The sequence below is a fragment of the Monodelphis domestica genome, chromosome 2 (assembly GCF_027887165.1).
Source record: "Monodelphis domestica isolate mMonDom1 chromosome 2, mMonDom1.pri, whole genome shotgun sequence".
Classification (NCBI taxonomy): domain Eukaryota; kingdom Metazoa; phylum Chordata; class Mammalia; order Didelphimorphia; family Didelphidae; genus Monodelphis; species Monodelphis domestica.
The window spans coordinates 276929748-276952761 of NC_077228.1; the positions used below are offsets into that span (position 1 = coordinate 276929748).

Sequence of the window (23014 nt, forward strand, 5' to 3'; positions counted from 1 at the left end):
TTTGTAGATTTGTGTGATGACAATTAAATAAAAGGTCCTTTGTGAATATACTGTATTTTAATAGTCTGCACATCAAATCTAAATGAGATGGCTGGCATCTGTGAACTGACACCAAGGATGCACGGAACTTCACTAGAAATACAATGGCAAAAATTATTTTTCTTCTCTGGGCCTGGTGTTTAGCTTCTTTAAAGGTCGTGAATTAAAAGATAATATACTAGAAGTCCAAGCTGGCTTGCATACAGCCTGAAGTTATCCTTTGTTTAGTGATCCAGTCCTAGTCAAGGATGTTTTCATGTAGTTGTATGACTGGTAAAATAATATCTTTCTTACAGCTTTAGAAAATTCAGATCCCAGCTTTTGGGTCAAAAATCCACTATTCGATAAAAACTGCTGGGAAAACTGGAAGACAATGTGGGAGAGATTAGGATTAGATCAACACCTCACACCCTACACCAAGATAAATTCAAAATGGGTGACTGACATGAACATAAAGAAAGAAACTATAAGTAAATTAGGTAAACACAGAATAGTATACATGTCAGACCTTTGGGAAGGGAAAGACTTTAAAACCAAGCAAGACATAGCAAGAGTCACAAAATGTAAAATAAATAATTTCTACTACATCAAATTAAAAGGCTTTTGTACAAACAAAACCAATATAACTAAAATCAGAAGGAAAGCAACAAATTGGGAAGCAATCTTCATAAAAACATCTGACAAAGGTTTAATTACTCAAATTTACAAAGAGCTAAATCAATTATACAAAAAATCAAGCCATTCTTCAATTGATAAATGGGCAAGGGACATGAACATGCAGTTCTCAGCCAAAGAAATCAAAACTATTAATAAGCACATGAAAAAGTGTTCTATGTCTCTTATAATCAGAGAGATGCAAATCAAAACAACTCTGAGGTATCACCTCACACCTAGCAGATTGGCTAACATGACAGCTATGGAAAGTAATGAATGCTGGAGGGGATGTGGCAAAGTTGGGACACTAATCCATTGCTGGTGGAGTTGTGAACTGATCCAACCATTCTGGAGGGCAATTTGGAACTATGCCCAAAGGGCGATAAAAGACTGTCTGCCCTTTAATCCAGCCATAGCACTGCTGGGTTTGTACCCCAAAGAGATAATAAGGAAAAAAGACTTGTACAAGAATATTCATAACCGCGCTCTTTGTGGTGGCCAAAAATTGGAAAATGAGAGGATGCCCTTCAATTGGGGAATGGCTGAACAAATTGTGGTATCTGTTGGTGATGGAATACTATTGTGCTAAAAGGAATAATAAAGTGGAAGAATTCCATGGAATTCCATGGAGACTGGAACAACCTCCAGGAAGTGATGAGACCCTTTGGTGTCTGATTTTTCATTTCTATAGCCTTAGTGATTAGTAGAATGTCTTGTATATACATAGTAGGCACTTGATAAATATTTTAATCAAATTGAGTTATTTCATTATGATGATGCCCAGAGATATGAGTCACTCAGGCAATGTTTAAACCTTATTCTCATCGGAATTGTTTCATTGAGGAAATAACAGTACTTATTGGAATATAGAATACTATCTTGCCCTATAGAAAAGTATAAGGGGAGTCAGATGGGAGTGAGTGGGGTGGTATAAGAGTTAAAATGGTTGGTTGTCATAAACTGTAAGAGTTAAAATAGTTGAGGTCATGACTGTAGTGATTAAAATAGTGGAAGACTTAAATTGTAGTAGATACAAGAGTGGATGAGTAAGTTGGGACTGCAGGAAATGTTTCACTACGGTGTTTTGTTTTTAAATCAAATATAAGGTGGTCGCCAGGGAAATATTCCCAATTATTCAAATATACCCAAGTCAACTGGGTTTTATAGAGATTTTAATTAATACAAATGAGGAATTAAAGAAAAGGAGAGAAAGAGAGAAAAAAGGGAATAATGAGAAAAGGATAGGCCAGCCCAGGGCAGCCCTGGCCAACCCAGTCCTAAGCCCTTAAGAGAAAGATCAGTCAGTCCTTAATCACTCACCACAAGATCTGTCCAAGCAAGGATTCTAGTGATACCAGGCCAACATCATCTCAGCTGCCTCCACCAGCTAAATCCTCAATCTGAATGCCTCTCTGAATGAATCTGAGCTCCTATTTAAAGGGCATTTTCTCCTATGTCACCTCCCCTAAGTCCTTATATCTACCAATCACAGTAGACATTTTTCAAAGGACAGACCATTCTTAGTTCACCCCTGAGTAGACTAATCTTTTGAGTAATTAACACCAGGAAAGCTCTGAGTAAGTTTCTCACCTCTTTTGTTCCTTGTAAATTCACAAGTTGCTTGACCTTTATAGGTACTTAGCACCCTTTTGTATTAGTCCTAAAATAGGCATGGCTTAAGAACTTTTTGTCCCACTATAAGTATGGGTTTAAGTACTTTTCATCGTTCAGAAAGGAGTTTACAATTTTATCTTCCCCTAAGACATGCTTAAGTATGGTGAAGTAGAGTTCTCACATTCCTGATCCAAGTTACTTTCACTGTCCAAATGGGCAATGGTCCCAATGGGGAATTTTTAAGGCTTACAATCCTAACCCTATGAAGTAGTGTCTGAAAATTTTTAAGGTTCACAGTGGGCAGGGGAATAATACAAGAGAGAGGTGATTAAAAGTAGAGTTATGGGTCACTGTAAGATCTTGGGAACATTCTTTGCCTTTTCAAAATTCTGTGATAGTATTTGATGAGTTACCATATTTTTTCCATTCTGTATCATTACCATTATCGAGAAAGAGCTTATAGTAAAAAAGGACAACCAACAGAAATCTTGTGCAACTACATCAAAAATCCCACTTATTGTCTGAAGCACCAAAGAAGCAGCTCCAGCTCTTCAGGGGACCTGAGATTGGGAGTTGGGTGCTTATTCCACATTCATGTTGTTTTGGGGAATGTGTCCCATTTCTGGATTATGTTGATATGAGACTACAGGCCTAGCCATATGTATTCAATCTAGCTAAGGCGGTTGAACTAGATACCAGGTTACTGATCCAGATGAAACTCAACCCACAATTTCCTCCATATTTGGAGTGAAAAACTAAGGTTTCAAACAACCTCAGTCCCATGCAGGGCCATCCTTGATCATCATAGTACCCTGGAGGATGGAAGTCTCAGTCAACTTCTTTGGCTTTTTTTCTTCCTAATTTGCAAAATCTCCCTTTTATTCTTTTTCTCTTAATCTCAAGGTCAGTTTTATGGCACTCAATGAAATTTCCATCTTTGGATGTACTCTGTACACTGCAGGTACTACAAGATGTTCCCTATCTCTTTTTTTCTCCTCTTTTTTGTCATTCTTTCCATCCCACAATTGGCCCTGGAAGAGGAATTAACATTCTCTTCATTCCCCACTGCTAATTCCACCTATTCCCTAGCCACCATCACTCAGCTGCCACTTCTCCTTTGAAGTTAACTCCTTAAGTCTAGATCACTCAGGACAGGCCCTTATTGCATTCAACTGCTAGCCTCCATGTCATTATGGCATTCTCCTCTCTTGTTCCTTGCCTTCTTATTCACATCCTTTATGTTCTAAACATTGAAAATCTTAAGCATTTCATTTATCTACTCAACTCCCATGACCTACACTTATACTTTGCTTTATCTGCATACAAGGATAACCATTTAAAACTATGTTCTCTCCAAGTTTATAAGCAATCTTTACTTTTAAATTTCATGGCTATTCTTTCAACTTCCTCATACTTTTGTCCTCTCTGCAGTTTTTTATATTACTGATAATCCTTGCATCCTGGGTATTATTTTAGCTTGACTTCTATGACATTGCATTCTACGGATTCTCTTCTTATATTTAATTGCTGCTTCTTAGTCTTCTTTGTATCATCTATCTCCTGCCCATTAAGCATGGGTGTCCCCCAAGGCTCATCTTTTCTCTCTGCTTGCTGGGTGCTCTCTCATTAGCTCTCCAATAGATTCATTTATCCTTGTGGATATGACTTCCAAATATTTTTTAAAATGTAATATATTAGTATATTTTGTTTTTATATCTCCTGAATTTCCCCTTCCCTCCCAGAGAGCTAATATAACAAAGGAGCAAGTTCTGTAAAACCAGTCAATATACTGGAAAAAAAAAATCTGAAAACATGCAGTGTTCCATACTTTTGGACTTCCCACTTCTGCAAAGTAGGAAAGAGGGTGAAAGTTACTCCTTTGGAACCATGTGTTTTCTTAGTAATTATTTTACAAAGGCATTTCAAATTCAATATATTTAATATAGAATATTTCTGCCAATTTCATCACTCTTCCTTATTTCCCTCTTTTTATTGAAGGCACCATCTTCCTTTGCCAGTTACCCAAGTTTACAGTTCAGAAATATCCTTTAATCCTCCCTCTCTTTTATCTGCCATCTTCAGTTGCCAACCCTTCTCTAGTCTGCCTCTTCATTCAGTATATGTCTTGAATACTTGTATGCATAGAATTCACATAACCCCAACCTATGGCCTTTCTGTATTTGTCCTCTACATATATACCTCTTGGAGATATATTCCTTATAAATTCTTATGGTGTTTTGATTTGTTGGAGAATATACCAAGGGTTTGTGAGTGAAATGGTTTGTTATTACTTGAAGGGGGGTGGGGGAGAAGAAAAAACCTAAAGCTATTTTATCTCTTTAAATACCTTTTGTAATGTCTATCTCTATATTTATATCTATCTATATATCTATATATATATATATCAATCTATCTCTATATATATCAATACTCTTCTCTCTACTCATTCAACCTCTGCCATAATGTATCCCATATCACCTTTCATTTTGAATTATACTAGAGTCGCCTCCTAGTTGATTTTTCTGTTTCCAGGGTCTTTCCATACCAATACAAGATTCTTAAGTTGCTTTTTTAATTCTATTACACTTCTGTTCAAAAATCTCTTGGGGTTTGTGGACAAAGTATAAATTCCCCAACCTGATATTTAAAGTGCTCCTCATTCTGATTCCAAGGTACTTTTCCAGCCTTAATTCATATTATTCCCCATCACGTATACTACATTTCAACAAAATTGCCTAACTAGGTATTCCCCAAACTCACCATTCTAGCTCACTTCTTCATAACTTTTTACATTCTGCCTCGAATTCACTTACTTCCTTCTGTGGCTCAGAATCCCTGTCCTCTTTCAAGGCTAAGCTTTTTCCTAAGAGAAGCCTCTTCTTGTCTCTTCCCACCACCCTAATTGTTAGTGCTTATTAAATCTTTTTAAAGATTATTATCCTTGGGGTCACCTGAGTGGCTCAGTGAATTGAGAGCCAGGCCTAGAGAGGGGAGGTCCTGAGTTCAAATATGACCTCAGGCATTTCCTACCTATGTGGACCCTGGGCAAGTCATTTGAACCTGCGTTGCCTAGATTTTACTGCTCTTCTGCCTTCGGCCCAATACATAGTATTGATTCTAAGACAGAAAGTAATGGTTTTAAAAAATAACAAAGGTCATTAGCCTTATTAAACTATCTTCTTTTTACTTGTCTCTGTACATATTGTATTCTTGTAGTAGAATATAATGAACTTATTGAATTTAATATAGTGACATTTCTGTATTTGTATTCCTAGGACCTAAATTAATTAATTCCTCTTAATATTTTTTTAATTTGTTGAATCAAAGCTGTATTGAACCTTACTATGTGATACTGTGAGGTAGATGAAGATTGCACAGTATATTTATGATTTGGCTACTATTATTTGCTATTTTGTTATGGTAAATATCTTAGATAATGTTATGGGTTGGACAAAAGGATTATTGACACAAGGTTGAATTGAAGTCATGACATAACAGACTCAAGGAAGCATAATTATCCTAGTATTTTCATTTCTTTTATGTGGTAGTTTTTCTCAGAAGAACTTGAGGGTGCTTATGAATACCTGAGATAATGAACATTTTTGAAATGTCACAACACTGTAGAATAGTCTGGAGAGAGAATAAGAAGAAGAAAAAGACTAAAAGCAGAAGCTGCATAGGAAGAAAGCAACCCTAGAATTTTAAGCTGTGGTTGTTGTTCAATCATTTCAGTGGTATCTGATTCTTCATAACCCCTTTTGGGTTTTTCTTGGAAAATACTGGAGTGGTTTGCTATTTCCTTCTCTGTCTCATTTTACAGTTGAGGATGTGAAGCAAACAGGTTTAAATGACTTGCCCAGGGTCGCACAGCTAGTAATTGCCTGAGATTAGATTTAAACTCAAGACGATAACTTTTTGACTCCAGACCCAGTATTTTATTCACTGACCTTTATTCAAGCCATGGCAACTAGTGAATGCAATATTCCCCTTCTCCTTGGCTTATTCTGTCAGGGAATGTCACTATAGTGGCAAGGAATGAGTGGGTCTGAGTTTGAAGACCCCAAAAGCCAGTTCTGAGAATTCTAAACCATTCTACTTTTTCCTCACCAGGCACACTCCCAGTGCCAGCTTTCATTTCAGCTTCAAAATTGCCCTTTAAGAGCTTTTACAAAGTTACATAGGCATCTGGGTTGGGTGGTGAACTAGGAAAAGAATAATATTATGTAATAATAACAATAATAGTATAGTATATAACATATACTATACTATTAATAATATATTTATATATATTAGTATATAATATAATAGTAACAATAGTAATAGTAATTATATAGGGCATTGAGGTTTATAAGGAGCTTTTACATATCTTATTTGGCATTAACTGTTCTCTGCCTTTCTATAATAAACAGGAAGGTAAGAATTGTTGAAGGTGGTGTAGTAATCTTCCATTACAAAACAAACTATTATTCATTAATTTCCTCCTCATATGAGGGCTAGACTCATTCAGCTTTTTAGGTTTCTATCTCTTTTTTTCTACATACATATTTTCCAGGTTCATATTTACTGGTTTGTTTGTTTGTTTGTTTGTTTGTTTCCAACTGAAGTGAAAGTTCTTGGGGAAGAAAAACCCAGTTATCATTGTCTTGGATTTGTTCATTTAAAGTATTTTATTGATGCTTTTATAAAGTATTATTGTTGCTTCCCAGAAAACTCCACTCTTGTAACTAAGAAGCCGCCTAGTCAAGCAAAGCAAACCACCATATTAACGCCTTCTGACTATGTATACTTTATTCTGCATTTATAGTCCATCATTTCTCTACCAAGAGGAAGGTGATATACTCAATTAGTCCTCTGAGTTGACACCATTTTCTCAACCTTTTCTTCTGTTTAGATTTTCAGAAAAAACAACCAGATGATGACTCCACTCCCAGTACAAGCAACAGCCAATCAGATTTGTTTTCCGGAGAAATGAACAGTGACAACAGCAATACCTCTTTAACTACACCGACTGTTAACTCCAACCAGCAACAGCTTTCGACAGAATTGAATGTAACTTCCACAGGCAAAGAGGAGTGTAAGTCCCAGCTCCCTAAAAGTTAAAGTAGCAGAGCCTCTGTCTAATTTCCATGTACTTTTTCTCCTTTGATATGTAGGTCCAAATAGAAATACTCTTTGACTTTAGGTTGTGTTCAATGGTTAGTGTTGGAAAAGTAGTAAAAATTATGAAATATAGGACTCATTTTTACTAAAAGGTTGTATTATAACCTTTCACAGTAATTACCAGTTGAAATTTGCAGCATATCTGGTTTTCCATAGCTTAAAAGCAATATCCTAATCTTCCGTATTTTCCCTTTTGGAGAGAAAGAGTAGTCCTTCTGTAGGTTTGGGAGGCAAGGACATCTTATTCAAGTCCCCAACTCCATATGCAAGGTGCACACTGATTTATTTGAGCAAGGGAAATGCCATTGTTATGGTTTTAGTTTAAATTTCGTTTAGATGATTACAAGGATGAGAGAAAAGAAATGAGTCAGAGATTAAAATTGGGGTTTCAGGCTTGGGAAGTCTTGGAGAATGGTTGTTATTAAGAGAAAAGTATTTATTTATAAAAGAGTAGGTATACATATATACACACATTCTATGTAAGTGCATCTAGATGGCATTACTTAGCAGGCACTTAAAATTTGGGAGTAAAGTTTTGGGGAAAATTTATAGCTATGGATAATAAATTTCTGAACTATTTACAAAAAGGCAAAAGTTGAAATCTTGAACCTAAATGACAGAGGCAAATAAGGGGCTTGGTGGATAAAGCAAGGAATCTGGAGTCAGAAAGACCCTAGTTCATATCCAGCATCAGAAATTCAGTAGTTGTACAACCCTGGTCATGTCACCTTGCCTGCCTCAGTTTAATTCATTGGTAAAATGTAGATAATAGCACCTACCTTCCAGGCTTGTTATTGAAAATAAAATGATATATTTGGAAATCACTTTGCAAACTTTAAAGCATGATGTAATTGCTATTACTGTTCTTAGGGGTAAAGAGGTGAAAGTTTGGTCAGGGATGTTTTCATGGATAATTTCTCATTTAGGGGCATGGCATTATAGATGATTCAATGTCAAAACAATAAAAGGAGGCAAGTTCTTAGGAGGGCTCAACCATCACTTAACATGCAGAGATCAGAAAGAAAGGACCAGAAAAAAAATGCCATTTATTGATTGGGGTATTATTAATGACCTTTGAAAGACAGTTTCATTAGACTGCTTAGGGCAGAATCCAGATTTCAAGGGATTAAAAAGGTAAATGAACAAGAAGAAATGGAGCCAGAAGTCTAATCTATGAAATCTGGCAGTTACAAAGGAAAACAGAGAGAGAGGGTCTGTGATGTCATTCTGAAAGAGAACTTTCAGGTGAGGACACTGAGAAGCTTAAGGGATCTGAACCTAGGGTCTTCCCTGGCCCTCTAGAGGATATTCCTCTGGTTTGAGGAGGCAAGTTAAAGAACAGTTTGCTATTTGTATTTAATATAAAGCAGAGCTGAGCATGTGTTTCTAGTCCCCCCCCCCCCAAAAAAAAAAAGCCAATAGACCCAGGGAATCATTGATGATTTATCTGTGAGTAGTAAAGTAAAATCAAAATTCCATTTTGATGGAATGTGAAGAGCTCTAGACCTGGTGTCTAGAGACCAAGATTTGATTCCCTCTTCTGGCATTTAACTGTGACCACAAGTAATTCTCTTCATCTCTGAATCTTTAGTCTTATCTGTAAAATGGTAGTAATACCAGATTTCTTGTTTCTCTGGGTTGTTATGAATCCCAAATAAAATAACATATAAAGCTCTTGATAAACTTTGAAGTACTGTGTAAATGTTATCTCTTAATATTACATTTGTAATTAATGAGGTCTTCAGTAGGAGACTCTGGAATATAAATGGAGGGATAATATAGATAAGAAAAGGACTTTAGAGAAGGAGGGGGAAAATGGGTAAAGAGAGAGATTTTGAGATGGAGTGAGTTGCAATAGAAATGCTATTATAGGAAAGGCCCAGTTTTCAATTGAAAGGAAAATATGGAAAATTGAGCAACATAATAAATGTGTGATAGGGTATATGAAGACAAACAATAAAGAACTGGGTAATTGGTTGGAAGGGAGCTAGGACAGTATAAAACAGATGAATATGAATAAACGTAACGGCAAAAGAAGTCAAATACAATGTTATTCAGTTAAAGTATCAAGTATTAATAGGGAATAAGAAATTGACTGAATGGAATAACAGAATCTAAGATTTGGAAGGGACCTTTGAAGCCATATGATCCCAACCCATACCTGATCAGAACTCCTGGTCCCAATTTTGAAGGTATTCTAGATAAGTAAGTGAAAAATGAGGAATTAGGTATACTAATTAAAGGGTTAGCCAGATCATATGTTACATTTTGATTATTTTATAGTGGTAATCATATATCCCAACTTCATGCTTGATTGTATGGGTAGTACTTGAGACTTCAAAGTTAGGTAGTAATTTCTGGACTGTCATAGCTCTAGATTAAAGTTGTATGTAGACAAAAGCACTAAATTTTATTGTTGGAATGCATATAATTTTTACAAACCTAATGAGAAGGGTCTTTGAGTTTGAATATATTGAAAACATTTTAGAAGTAGTGAGAAAACAAGTTATACAAATTCAGAGCAAAAACACCTTAGGTTTACTTACTACTTCTCTCCTGCCTACAGAATTTTTACCAAAAGTGTGTGGTTTGCCAGTTTTCAACCCCATGAAATGAATAGCATTGTTTTTGTCACATTTTTCTGAAAACTAGTATTAGGTTCTGTCTATAAAGTAAAGGCTTTTTGGAGTATTTAGGTGCTATAGAATATTTAATCATCTTACAGGTAAGACAAGGACAGATGGTGAAAATAGCCAGCAAGAAAACTGAAATGAAAAGTGAACATAATGTTTTAGAAAATTTTAGTCATTTTTTGTGATTACAGTATCATTTGAAAATTATGCTTTGGACCATCTTTAATAACATACTTCATTACAAGGACTTGCATGTGTTAGGTGCTTAATAAATGTTTGGTCACAGTGGTCATAATTGAATAATGAAATTTATTGTTGTTTCCATAGAACCTTTCTGGTTGTGCCCATCTCATTCTTTCCAGAAGCTAGGTGGCATAGATAGATAGACAGAAAGCAGATAGTCCTAGTATAAGGAAAACTTGAGTTTAGATCTCACCTCTGCAACACTAGTTGTGTGAGCCTGGACAGGTAACTTGACTTCTTCAGTTTCCTCCTTTGTAAAATGGGTGTAATAATAGCACCTACAACAACTTCCAGGGTTGTTTTAAGGATCAAATGAGATAATTGTAAAGTGCCTAACACAGCCTGGAACATAGTAAATGGAGGTATGGTGCTGGTTATATATTATGACTTGCCCTTGGCAGGTGCTTGCTTAGATCTTAGGGTAATGTCTTGGACTTCAGTGGCTATGACCCAAATCTTTCTCCTGAAAAATTAATAGCATTTTGCTGTTTTCCTGTTGTTGAAATTCAAGACAAGTATATGATAGAAGAAATATTTTAATTCCTGATTTTTCGGAAACAAAACCAGATTTTCCTCTTTAGATAGATTTCCCTATCCAAGAGACCAGATATTTGGGGAAGGGACTAGCTTCTAGTAGAGCATTTGGAAAATACTAATTTAAAAAAAAAGTAATAAGAATCCATTCATGCTGGGCTGGCTCCAAATGAAATATAGTGGTGAGATTTATTTACAGTTCTCTCTATCTCTCTTTTTTCCCTTCTCCCTAATGAAGCTGAAAGCATTATACCGTTTGTCAGAGATAATTATACAACAGATGGAGCTTTTTTTGATATATAATAGTCTCAAAGTGGAAAATTTCTTTCCTATAATGAAGAATGCCCAAACTTGAAATGTCTCTTTTGATTTTAATTTAAAGGTGGTTTTTTCCAGGACATTTATTTATCTTGTTGCTAGTTATGTAAAGCATACTGCTTTCATTAGAACCATGTTCTAAGAAGATTGATATTTTGCAGCATAGTATGATGATGTACAGCTGCATGCTGCATTGAAGAGAATGACTGTAATTTCAGGGGGAATCAATGTATGAGACCATTAAGTTAATCCCTGTCAAAGTGTAAAAGAACTGAAACATTCAGCAGTGTTTTCTTACAAGAATTATTCAAGATGAAGTATTTTTTCCCCAATTCCTGTTTTCCATAATGATAACTAGATTGGAACTTGTTTAAGTGTTCCAGTTGTCATCTTAAGATCCATATGGTCAAACTAGAAACCATGTTAAGGCCTTGATTTATAAATTGGTAAATCAATACCCCTTTCCATAGATACCCGAAATTCATCATATTTTGCCAGAGCCTTGTTAATCCATGATACTAGGTAGACATAATTTTTTTTAATCAAGAAGATTTTCATTTTCAAAGTAATTTTTATTTTTCATTTAATATTATCTCCATTTCTTGTATATCCAGATTTGAACAAGCATCTCCAGATACATAGTTAGGGTGTGGTAGAGTCTCTAATGTATTTCAAGATAATAAGATTCTTTTTTTTTTTTTCCAATTTAAACATTGTTTTATTTGGTTATTTTCAAATAATATTCCTTGGAAACAAAGATCCTTTTCTTGCCCTCCCCACCTCCGCCTACCCCTTCCCTAGCCAAAGCACAATTCCACTGGGTATCACATGTGTCCTTGCTTCAATCCCATTTCCATGTTGTTGGTATTTGTATTAGGGTGTTCATTTAGAGTCTCTCCTCCTTCCTGTCCCTTCCACCCCTTTAGTCAAGCAGTTACTTCTCTTCGGTGTTTTTACTCCAACCGTTTGTCCTTTGCTTGTGTATAGTGTTTTTTTCTCCTAGATCCCTACAGAATGTTCAGGGACATTGTATTGACACTAATGGAGAAGTCCATTACATTCGATTGTACCACAGTGTGTCAGTCTCTGTGTACAATGTTTTCCTGGTTCTGCTCCTTTCTCTCTGCATCACTTCCAGGAGGTTGTTCCAGACTCCATGGAATTCCTCCACTTATTATTCCTTTTAGCACAATAGTATTCCATCACCAACATATACCACCATTTGTTCAGCCATTCTCCAATTGAAGGGCATTTCCTCATTTTCCAATTTTTGGCCACCACAAAGAGCGCAGCTAGGAATATTCCTGTACAAGTCTTTTTCCTTATTATCTCTTTGGAGTACAAGCCCAGCAGTGCTATGGCTGGATTAAAGGGCAGACAGTCTTTTATCGCCCTTTGGGTATAGTTCCAAATTGCCCTCCAGAATGGTTGGGTTAGTTCACAACCCCACCAGCTATGAATTAATGTCCCTACTTTGCCACATTCCCTCCAGCATTCACTACTTTCCATAGCTGTGATATTAGCCAATCTGCTAGGTGTGAGGTGACACCTCAGAGTTGTTTTGATTTGTATCTCTCTGATTATAAGAGATTTAGAGCAGTTTTTCATGTGCTTATTAATAGTATTGATTTCTTTGGCTGAAAACTGCCTGTTCATGTCCCTTGCCCATTTATCAATTGGAGAATGGCTTGATTTTTTGTACAATTGATTTAGCTCTTTATAAATTTGAGTAATAAGATTCTTTTTAAGAAAAAAAAGCCTAATAGAAATATATACAGCTTAAACTTTTACATGTTTAGAGTGAGGGAAGTAAGAGGAGGTTTAAGCTTTGCAGTTTTCCTGAGTAAGGGCAGTCTGTGTGGTCACAGTAGGACTGTTTTCCCAAGGGATTGTATCTGTTGCCAAGGTTCCCACAGGGACAGAAAGCAATAATAATAGCCATTTAATCAATTATGTCTATAGACACAAATCTTGTTCCTAATATTTCCACCTCTATCTCATTTGCCCTAAACCTTTTAGTTTTGGACAGCAGGAACAGATACAATTCTAGTCCCTTCAGTCTCACTTAAAAAATACTTGGGATTTATAACTGAGAAGACAGATTTCATCCATTCTTTTGATTTTATAGGTGATGAAAATAGAGCCCAAAGACATGAAGTAACTGTCCAAAGTTACGATTGTAGCTAGAACCAGATTTCCTTCATTTATTTATTTATTTGGGGGTGTTTAATGCCATTTTTATTTATTTTTGTATTTGTTTAAAATATTTACTTATTTAGTGTTTTTCCATGGTTATATGATTCATGTTCTTTCCCTTCCCCAGATTTCCTAAATGTAGACTTTATGTTCTGTTATATCACACTAGTAGTAGTGGGATCTCTTGGTGACCAAGAATGACTTTGTGCAGTTTCATCTATTGATGTACCCTCATGTGGCTTTGAAGTCCAAAGACTGAGGCGCAGAGTTTGTGGCACATGGGGCCTGGGACGCCAGTTGTTATGGGAGGTGCGGTTGTGGCCTGGTGTCGGCATTCACGCGCAGCGGCAAGACGTCGATGTCGTTCATCTTCAAAGGTGGTGGCGGCATGGTTAATGTGGGTTCGCCAGCTGCTTCTGACAGAGGCAGCGAGTTCTAGTTGCTTTGGTGTCATGCCAGCCCACTTCAAGTTGGACTTTAGCTGATCCTTGAATCTTTTCTTTGGTCGGCCTTGTTTCCTGAGTCCAGCTGACAGTTCGCCATAGAATACCTGTCTTGGTATTCGCTGTGGGTCCATGCGGATGACGTGCCCAGACCAGCGTAGCTGGGTTTTGAGGACCAGGACTTCGATGCTGGTGGAGTTGGCTCTGTCGAGGACTTCCTGGTTGGTGATTCGGTCCTGCCCTCGGATCCTCATGATTGACCGGAGGGAGCATTGGTGGAATTGCTCCAGCTGTTTCATGTGCTTCCAGTACAGTGTCCATGTCTCACAACCGTACAGGAGCAAGCTGAGGACCACTGCGTTGTACACTTTGAGCTTCAGCGCAGTGCTTACACCTCTGTGTTGGAGGTGTATATCACACTGCTCCTATGTTTTGCTACTTATGTGACTTCTCTCAAGATGGAAGGCAGGATATTGTAAGCTTAGTCCTGTATTATAATACAAACCTTTTCATAGTGTTTAAGAACCTCCTGTAACTTACCACTGCCAAGAGAATTATTCAGATACTTCAGTCTGGCATTGCCACAACTTCCAGTATCTGTTTTTAGCCATCTTTGTTTCCTACTGTACTCTAACATGATTATTGATGAACCTGGCTAATCTTTTTATTATTCCCAGAGTAAACTACTGCTTTTCCCCTGCCTAAAATACCTTTCCTGCCCCCTTTTCTGCCTACATACTCAGATTTTTTATAAACTTCATCACCCATTGACCTTTCATTTCTCTGAATTCTTAATAATACTGTTTGTGCCACTAATTTTCTTTTCTTTTTTTTTTTAAACCCTTACCTTCTGTCTTGGAGTCAATACTGTGTATTGGCTCCAAGGCAGAAGAGTGGTAAGGGCTAGGCAATGGGGGTCAAGTGACTTGCCCAGGATCACACAGCTAGGAAATGTCTGAGGCCAGATTTCAACCTAGGACCTCCCATCTCTAGGCCTGGTTCTCAATCCACTGAGCCACCCAGCTGCCCCCTGTGCCACTAATTTTCAAGGGGGAAAACAAGTATTTATTAAATGTTTACTATATTCCAGGCATTGTGCTGACATATTGTCTCATTTGATTTACTCACTAATTTTGACTTTCAGGTATATTTTGTTTCTGCAGTGAAATTGTAATCTTTTTGTGAACAGAAGCTATATCTCCCTATATATTTAGGATTGGATTAGGAGTTGCTTCCTCAGAGAAACAAGTTTGAGAACCACTTCCAAAACAGATTAAGTAGAGGACATTTTTGTAAGCCTCTCATCATATTCTTGTGGAAAGATCTTAGTACACTTTTAAGAGGAATCAAAACTGATTTACTGATGAGACCTAAAGATTGTTGACACTGTTTTGGATTTCAATTCCATAGTCCACAATTCTTTGATAAAAACAAATGATGTCATGGAATTAGAAATGCAAATGCAAAACATATAACATCTCTTATCACATGTATTTATGGGTATGCGATTTGGTGTTTTGGCTTTAAAAATTGCTCTGTAGCAAAAATGAATAATATGGAAATATAGGTATCAAGAGATAACATTTGTACAACCCAGTGGAGTTGCTTGTTGGCTCTGAGAGGAAAAGAAAATGAATCATGTAAACATTGCAAAATATTTTAAAATTTTTTGAAAATTTTAAATAAAGAAAAAAATAATGATGTCTTTAAACAGAACAGGAGAGAACATTCCACCAGAGATGTTCAAGCTATCAGTCAGTGCTTTCTCTATCCTATATCAATAATATGAGTGTAGTTAAAGAAATCATGTTTATTAGATTTGTACATAATGGAATTTGAATCTAAAATCATTTCAGTAGGCTGAAGCAACAGAATGAAGCTATTATGATTAAATTAAATAGGAATAAATATAAGAGCTTCACTTGAATTAAAAAACTAAAATGTACAAGTATGAAGTTCATGTGAAAAATACCTCAGGATCCATTTGAGTACAAGTTTCTACAAAAATGTGGTATGTCAGCTAAGATTTGTAGAGTACTTAACCTTAATGAGCTTATACTGCATTAATAAAAATGTAGTAGTTTCTTGAGCAAAGGTATTTATCATATCATTTTAGTCTGTCCCCATTGTCCCTCATTTGAAGTGTCAATGTGGGAAATGTTTTAGAAGAGACACTTGATAAGCAGAAATTTATTAAGAAGACTAGGGAACTAGAAACCATGCCATATGAGAATGGCTTGTTTTATTTGGTACCAAAGAGAATTTGGAACAGTGGGTTAAGCAGATTTTACCTCAACCATATGTTAAAACTTTATAATAATTCCAGATTTCTGATGTAGAATAGGTCATTTTTGTGGTAACATGAACCTCTTTGGAAGTTTTCAAGCAAAGGCCAGATTGCAACTTATTTGGGGATTTTTTTTTTTAGATGGAATCATGGTAGGAGTTTGGAGGGGCTTTATATAGGCATTCTGTCATAACCATTTTCAATGATTTTTGGTGAGGTTTTAAAATTTTTATTTTGTTGTGGGGTGTAGAGGTATACCCCTGGATTTGGGAAGAAATCTTTTGCAAGAATGCAAGACTCCAAAACTTAGCTTTAAAAGTAAAGAGAGAGATTTATTACTAACGTTAAATCTTTGGCCAGCAAGACAACCTGAGAGGTTGCTCCCCAGAATTCCTCCATTCTAGGACAAAACATTTTAGGGTTTTTATATTCTTCTACAGCAGTGAGGACATGACTGGAACTAGGGGTTGGGGGGAGGGGTTAGCCCGAGGGCATGGGGTGGTTCTGATTTGGAGGATAATTGAATGATGAGGTGTGTCTCTTTGTCCATCTATATTCTATGGGGGCAATCACTGGAGGATAATCTCAAAGGTCTGATGTTTTGGGTTGGGAAGTCACTAGGGCCTAAGGGAGCAGAGGAGTTTGTCAGAGTTTTGCGGGGTACAATGCTCAGGCCATTTTGTTCAAGTAACCTGCCTATGTTCCCTAGTCATCTGTTTGGTACTATAGTCCCAGAAGCTAAGGAATGTTAGATATTAAATATTGTACTTGAATCATTCCTTCAGTGACAGAAGTCTGAGTTTAAAGTGACATCTCTTTCCTAGGCGTGCATATGACTGCCTGCCTGGGGCAGGCAGGTGGGCAAGTCTCAGTTTGAGTTCTTTTAAATATCTAGGTTCCTCCTGGAACAACAACCAAAAACTAGTTCATTTTTTTGCTACATATATACAAGGATGCCCTGGAAAGTATGCAAACATATGTGACATGACTTCATGAAACTTACTTTAGAGTTATTTCATGTAAAAGCTTTTGCTGGGTCTCCTAGAAAGGGATTACCCATAAATTGTTAGACAGGCTCAGTATTTAAAATGAGTTTAGATACTAATACAGCTTTATTTCTCCAAGTAGATATTTTTATGTGCTTATTTTTTAAAAGATGTTCTTTGCTTTGCTGAGAAAGTAAAGGTCACAATGAACAATCATACCTAATACAACTTCAGTCTCCCACCTTTAGCTGTTAGGCTCTGTTTTGTTTACCTTTTACCTGGAGGAAGAAGATTCACTTTCATACTTGTTTTTGAAACAGATTCTAAACTTTATAATGTGACAGAAATACCAGGTTAGAAACAGTATTCTCCCATTGCAGCATCTTGTTTGGCTTTGTAATGGCTTCCCCCTTTTGCTTTATGTGGACTTATTTTAATGATGGGCTTGAATGTCTTCACCTTGCAATGTGAAGATGTTGACACCAAATAGAAAATAAATGTTCCTGGAATTGGTGAGCATGAGTATCATCACCAAGCTCTTTTGCTTTTCATTAGTTTTGAAGAAGAGGATCTGATTTAAATTAGATGGAATAGAAATGTCCATTTTCCACTCTTAGGCATGTGTTGTGGGATGAGTTTTTTGGGGTGGACAGGATAAGGTAAAAGTTATAAATCTGTTATTGTTCTTATACCTAATTTGTGACCTTTTCTGGGGATAATGCCCAAAGCAAGGCTCTTGTGGTGACATCTTTCATTACTTCCTACTGATATACAACAGCTATTTTACAGAAAGGATAGGAAAGTCAGGAAACTTTATTCAGAATTCTTTTTTTTTTTTAAGGCTTTTCTAATGGTGTCTGGGGTCTAAATGGAAGATAGCCTTTTCTATTTTTCTCTGAAGTCTTCTGTGAAGGGCATGCACAAAGCCTTTTCCCATTTAGAAGAAGGTCATTGCAGTCCTCTCTCAGCAACAGACGTGCTCAAAAATTCTGAGGACACTCAAGGGCCTGAGTGTACTTTGCCTTTGACTGGGACAGAAGATAAAAAATGCTTCGTAACTGCTCTTCAGGCTTCCATTGATGTTACCATGAGAACCATTTCTCTGTTTCTGGAAAAATCTAAACATGGAAATCTTAATTTCTTCTAAACTTCTAAATTGATTGTTGAAGTGACAAGCAGATGTTTTACTATACTCAGATGATTGTCTGAAAACATAATTAGCCAGTTTGAATTCTGATTCTCCAAAATAAACATTTTTTCCATTTTAAACCACTAGATGGTAGCACACTTTATATTTCACTTACTGTCACCAGAGTTAATCATATTTGGAATTGACTATGTAATTTTAACAATCTCAAGATAATTAGTAATTTGTATTAGATCAGCTAAGCAATGAATTCTTACTGTGGCTATACATTTTACCTTGTCTGCATCAAATTTTCATAAACATTTCAAGCTGATGATGCTATCTTTAAAAAAAAATTCAGTTTGAAAAGGGAATAAGACTATTTAGGACTTGGATTATCATTGAAGCAAGTGTTTAATGCTTTCATTCTTCCTTCCATGAGTAAGTAATATAGTATCCTGATTTAACTGTGTGACTTCAGAATTTACCCATTATTCCCTTTGGTTGCTTTTTTCAATGAGAAAAAGCAGTTTCATTAAGAGAATTAATAAGCATCCCTGACCATCTTTAGTGGCAGTGACCATTACCTGCTAAGAAAGTCAAGCTGTCAGGCAGAGTATGAAAGAATCAGATAAAAACATCAACTCCTAATTAACTTCTATCAGAAACATGACCAACCATCTATATTCATCACTATACTGTTTCTTTATAAAAAGTTTTTGGTATGTTTAGTTTTTTATCTCCTCTGCATCTCCCGATAAATCCCTTATCCTTCCTCTACCCAGAGAATTCTCCCATATTACCTTGTTGGCAAACCTATGGCCTTGTGTACCAGTACCAAAGGGTGTCTCCACCTGCGCTCCCCAGCCACCCCCTTCAACATTTCTCCCATCAGCTCATTGTGAGCGTCCCCTGTCTGGAGTAAGGGGGTGAGGGAGAGAGGGACGGTGGCGGCTCATTTAAGAGAGAAGGCACTTCGGTCTCTAAAAGGTTCTCCATTAATGCCCTATAGCAAACAATTAGAGATAGAGAAAAACATCGTTTGGCTAAATTAACCAATATGTCACCCAAGTTTGGTTGTATATACAGTATTCTCCACCAGGAGATTTTTTTCATCTTTTCTTCAGAGCCAATCTTGGTAATTATAAATAGTAGTCAGTTCTGTTTTATTTTCTGTTCTTTCCATTTATATTGTATTCATTGAATCACTTTACTTTGAAATGAGAGTGTTATCCTCATAACTATTCTTGACCTCTGAATTATTAGCCATACAAGCTATAGATTGTGCCATTAGCATTCCATTTCCACCACTTACTAATCTAGTGAGAATGGCTTCCTGAGTGAATTGTTTATTGTGGTGACAGCCAAAGGAAATTTCACATAAGCCCCTTATCCCTTAAAGACTCTTTCCATGCTAGACAAATTGAATCAGTAACTAACTTCATCTTATAACCTACTAGTTATTAATTTCTATGGGGATAGAGAGAAGCCATATTTATTTTCTTCCTCTAGGGGGAGTAGGCTGCCTTTGGGGTTGAAAGTGGCCTCACAATTTATTTGGTGAATAAAATAAAAACATTTTGAAGAGAAATATACTATGTGTGCCACATGGTCACCACCAGGCAAGTTCTTGCCCACTTAGTAGCTACTTGATTGAACCCCCTTTTTCTTTAGAGCCTTTGATGTAAATCCTTGTTTCTTGAAATTATATGGTGAGTTGGGATTAAAATTCTACTTGGGTAAATTCTTAACATTGTATTTGTTTTCCTAGTCAGTATCAAGTGAAAACCTTTTTTTTTAAAAAAATGATTTAATTCTAGGCTTTTTTATCTAATGGAAAAGAGAGGCTGTTACCTCTGCTGAATTCTTTTTTAAATTCTTCCTCATTATATCTTTATGTATTCCTGCTTTTAATAGATGGTTCTTTTCAAACCCAATTATGTAGACAGATTAGGTGTGTCCTCCCTTATTAAAGTAATCCTTAAATTGCTCTTTAGGGATGTAATTGGAAGTGGGAGAAGCATTTCCCCCATCCCCCTGCTTGCTCAGATTTATTTGTTCCTCAATAATTCAATCAGCATTAAATCCAAAAATCATCAGTATCTTAAAGATTTTTGAAGAAAATGCCATTTTTTAAAGAAATTATTAGGTTTCCAAGTTTTGTCAAAAGATGTATAAAACTCTTTTAACAGAACCAGACGAGTATGAATAGTAAGTATATGTACTACAAATAATTTTGTTAGGAACTTTTTGTCTAGAAATTTTCTTATTAGGTTTTCATCATCACTGGATGCGTGGAAGAGTTGTATCTTTAAAATCTGCTGTCCAAATCTCCCTTTTAAGAAAATAGTGTTTGAAAGTGTTTGGAGATACAAAGGTAAACATTGTACAGATTATGATGAAGTAGAATTGACAGCCTACTTACAAGGGGTTGATGCATTTCTAATTAGTCCACGGGTGCCTTTAGTTGGAAATTAATTAGGCCCTGTTATGTAAATGTCATGTTAATTAAACAAGAATATTGAAATGTAATAAATCTGCAAAAGGAATGACTATTTTTGTGTATTAGTGTTTTACTGAGTTTCAAGAGACCAACAGTAAAATGTTAGATTATTGAGCTACAGGCAATTTTTAGCTGACTGACTGCTTGACAATCCATTTTTCCTAATTGATGTCTTTAGTGCACAGTGTTACAGCAGCCAAGGAGGACCAGTGATACTAGGAGCCAAAAATAACCAGACATTGCAGCTATATTAGATTGTGATTAGTTTTTTGGTATGCATTTTCAAGGTTAAGGGACAATGCTACTTCTCTGTGGGATTAATTCTTGGGTTTTGTGTGAAACCCTTTGCTGGGCAGTTTACTCTTGCTATCTGGACTTCCTCATTAAGCAACAATCTCCTTTTAGTTTATTCTAGCAAAGGGACATCTGTAGCTCTTGATGCGGGCTGTATCTGTAGAATGTTATGAACGAAAATTTAAATATCTGCCTAGTGTTACTGGTGATGTGAGTGTTGATATTTAATGAAATGTGTTTACTTATCCTTCCTTTTTTACCAATTGCCATGCACTGAGTATGCTGATTTGACCTCTACTGTTATCTTCTTCAGGACTGAAATTAGAATTGTTTGTGCAGGAAAATGCTATCCAGTTGCACATGGTATAAAGATCTATATTTGTTGGGGGAGTACAACAAAAGAATTCGGCATCGTAGTTATCTTATGAAATTGCAAATGGATCCATAGTGGTGTACTGCATTATGCATGACAACTTTAATACAGGAACAGAAAGCAACTCTAAAAGAGAATGCACAAGGCATTCAAACTTAATTGGTCATAAAATTCATACACTATGCATTATTTGCATGCAAATTTCAAAGTTTAAATAGTTGAAACTTGACTTGTCACACAACAGTAAAATATTTCTAAATAAAATATCTCCTGCCAGATAGTAGCTTTCTATTGAATGTCTATAGGAAGTGCAGAAACAGGAAAACTGAACAGTATCTCAGATTCTTGAGAGGAAAAATTCAGGAAGCTATCATTATGACTGACTGAGAATTAGTTCAACTATGCTTCACCTTGCTATTACTACCTGTATTAGATTTCTTTTTCTCTCCCAAGAAGTATCAGAGTGAAGAGAAAGACCTTTTAATGAAAATTTAAGTGAGATGATATTGTAAAAATCTTGTTGACTCTACAGATATCTTAATCTCTATAATCCTTACCCTGCTTCAAATCATTGCCTCACATATATGTCATTCATAGTACTAAAAAAACACATCCTATAGAGCTCTGGCCCTAAAAAACATGGGATTAAAGATTTAGAACTGAAAAGGAGAACTTGAAAGATGCCTACTTCAATGCCTTCATTTTATAAATGAAGAAAGCAAGATAAAGTGACATTATTTGAGACCACACTGCAGTAAATGAAAGTCATATTTTGAATGCAGGGTTTTTGTGTTTTTATTTTTTTCTGATGTCGGGCAATGTTATCATGTATAATAAACTCACTTTCCAAAAACTGCTAATGTTCATCACAGGGCGGGGGGCAAAACTATGTAAAGAAAACTTGAGAGAATGGAATTTTGAGAAAAGTTACTCATAACAAAGGTCTTTTTTACAGTTTTGTTAAGGTTCAAGAGAACCTTCAAGAGAACCTAAGATTGAGAAAATTCCTTGTGGCCTCTTACTATGTCATACTTTAAGTTGGTAAATAAATGTCCTCTATTGATGATTCAGACCCTTGGGCCTTCACCTTCTTACATTCATTTCCACTTTTTCATATTTCTTACTATGAAATATTGAGAAACACCTATTCAAATTTCTCTTGCATTGTTTTCTTTTTAATAAATTTGACATTAGTTGCTTAAAGGCAGGTAAAATCACAATTTTCTATAGCAACTAGGGTAATAATTTGGAGGTTAATTAAACTTAAATGGTAACAGTGACATTCACTGGCTCTGCTTGCTTGAAAACTGTTTTGGATTATGGGACACTTCATAGTAATAGTGAACTAGACTGGACTTAATGCCAGTCGTTCTGTTTGTAATATTGTCCAATTATCAAAGCTGAGGTACATTATTACTGCCAGTTACTCTCACTATCAATTTGTCTTGGCTTAACTGCGATTTTATTTTTACTTTAATATAGTGAATACATTGAAGTGGGTTGTTAGTTTAACAAGATCTCTGGAGAATTCTTTCATGATGATGCATCTTAAGATATGCAAGGTATATCAACCCATAGAAATCTAGTTTATAAGGAAGGATAAAAATAGTG

General features: G+C 36.0%; 1 protein-coding gene across 5 annotated transcripts in view; it reads left to right on the top strand.

The window, feature by feature from the left end:
• The window catches only part of ZFAND3 (zinc finger AN1-type containing 3), a 361587-nt gene that overhangs the window by 243940 nt on the left and 94633 nt on the right, over positions 1-23014 (top strand). For all 5 annotated transcript variants that reach the window (XM_056818160.1, XM_056818159.1, XM_056818158.1 and 2 more), the window contains one exon: positions 7199-7381. In XM_056818160.1, coding sequence (XP_056674138.1) covers positions 7199-7381 — 183 coding nt within the window. The remainder of the gene's footprint in view (positions 1-7198; positions 7382-23014) is intronic.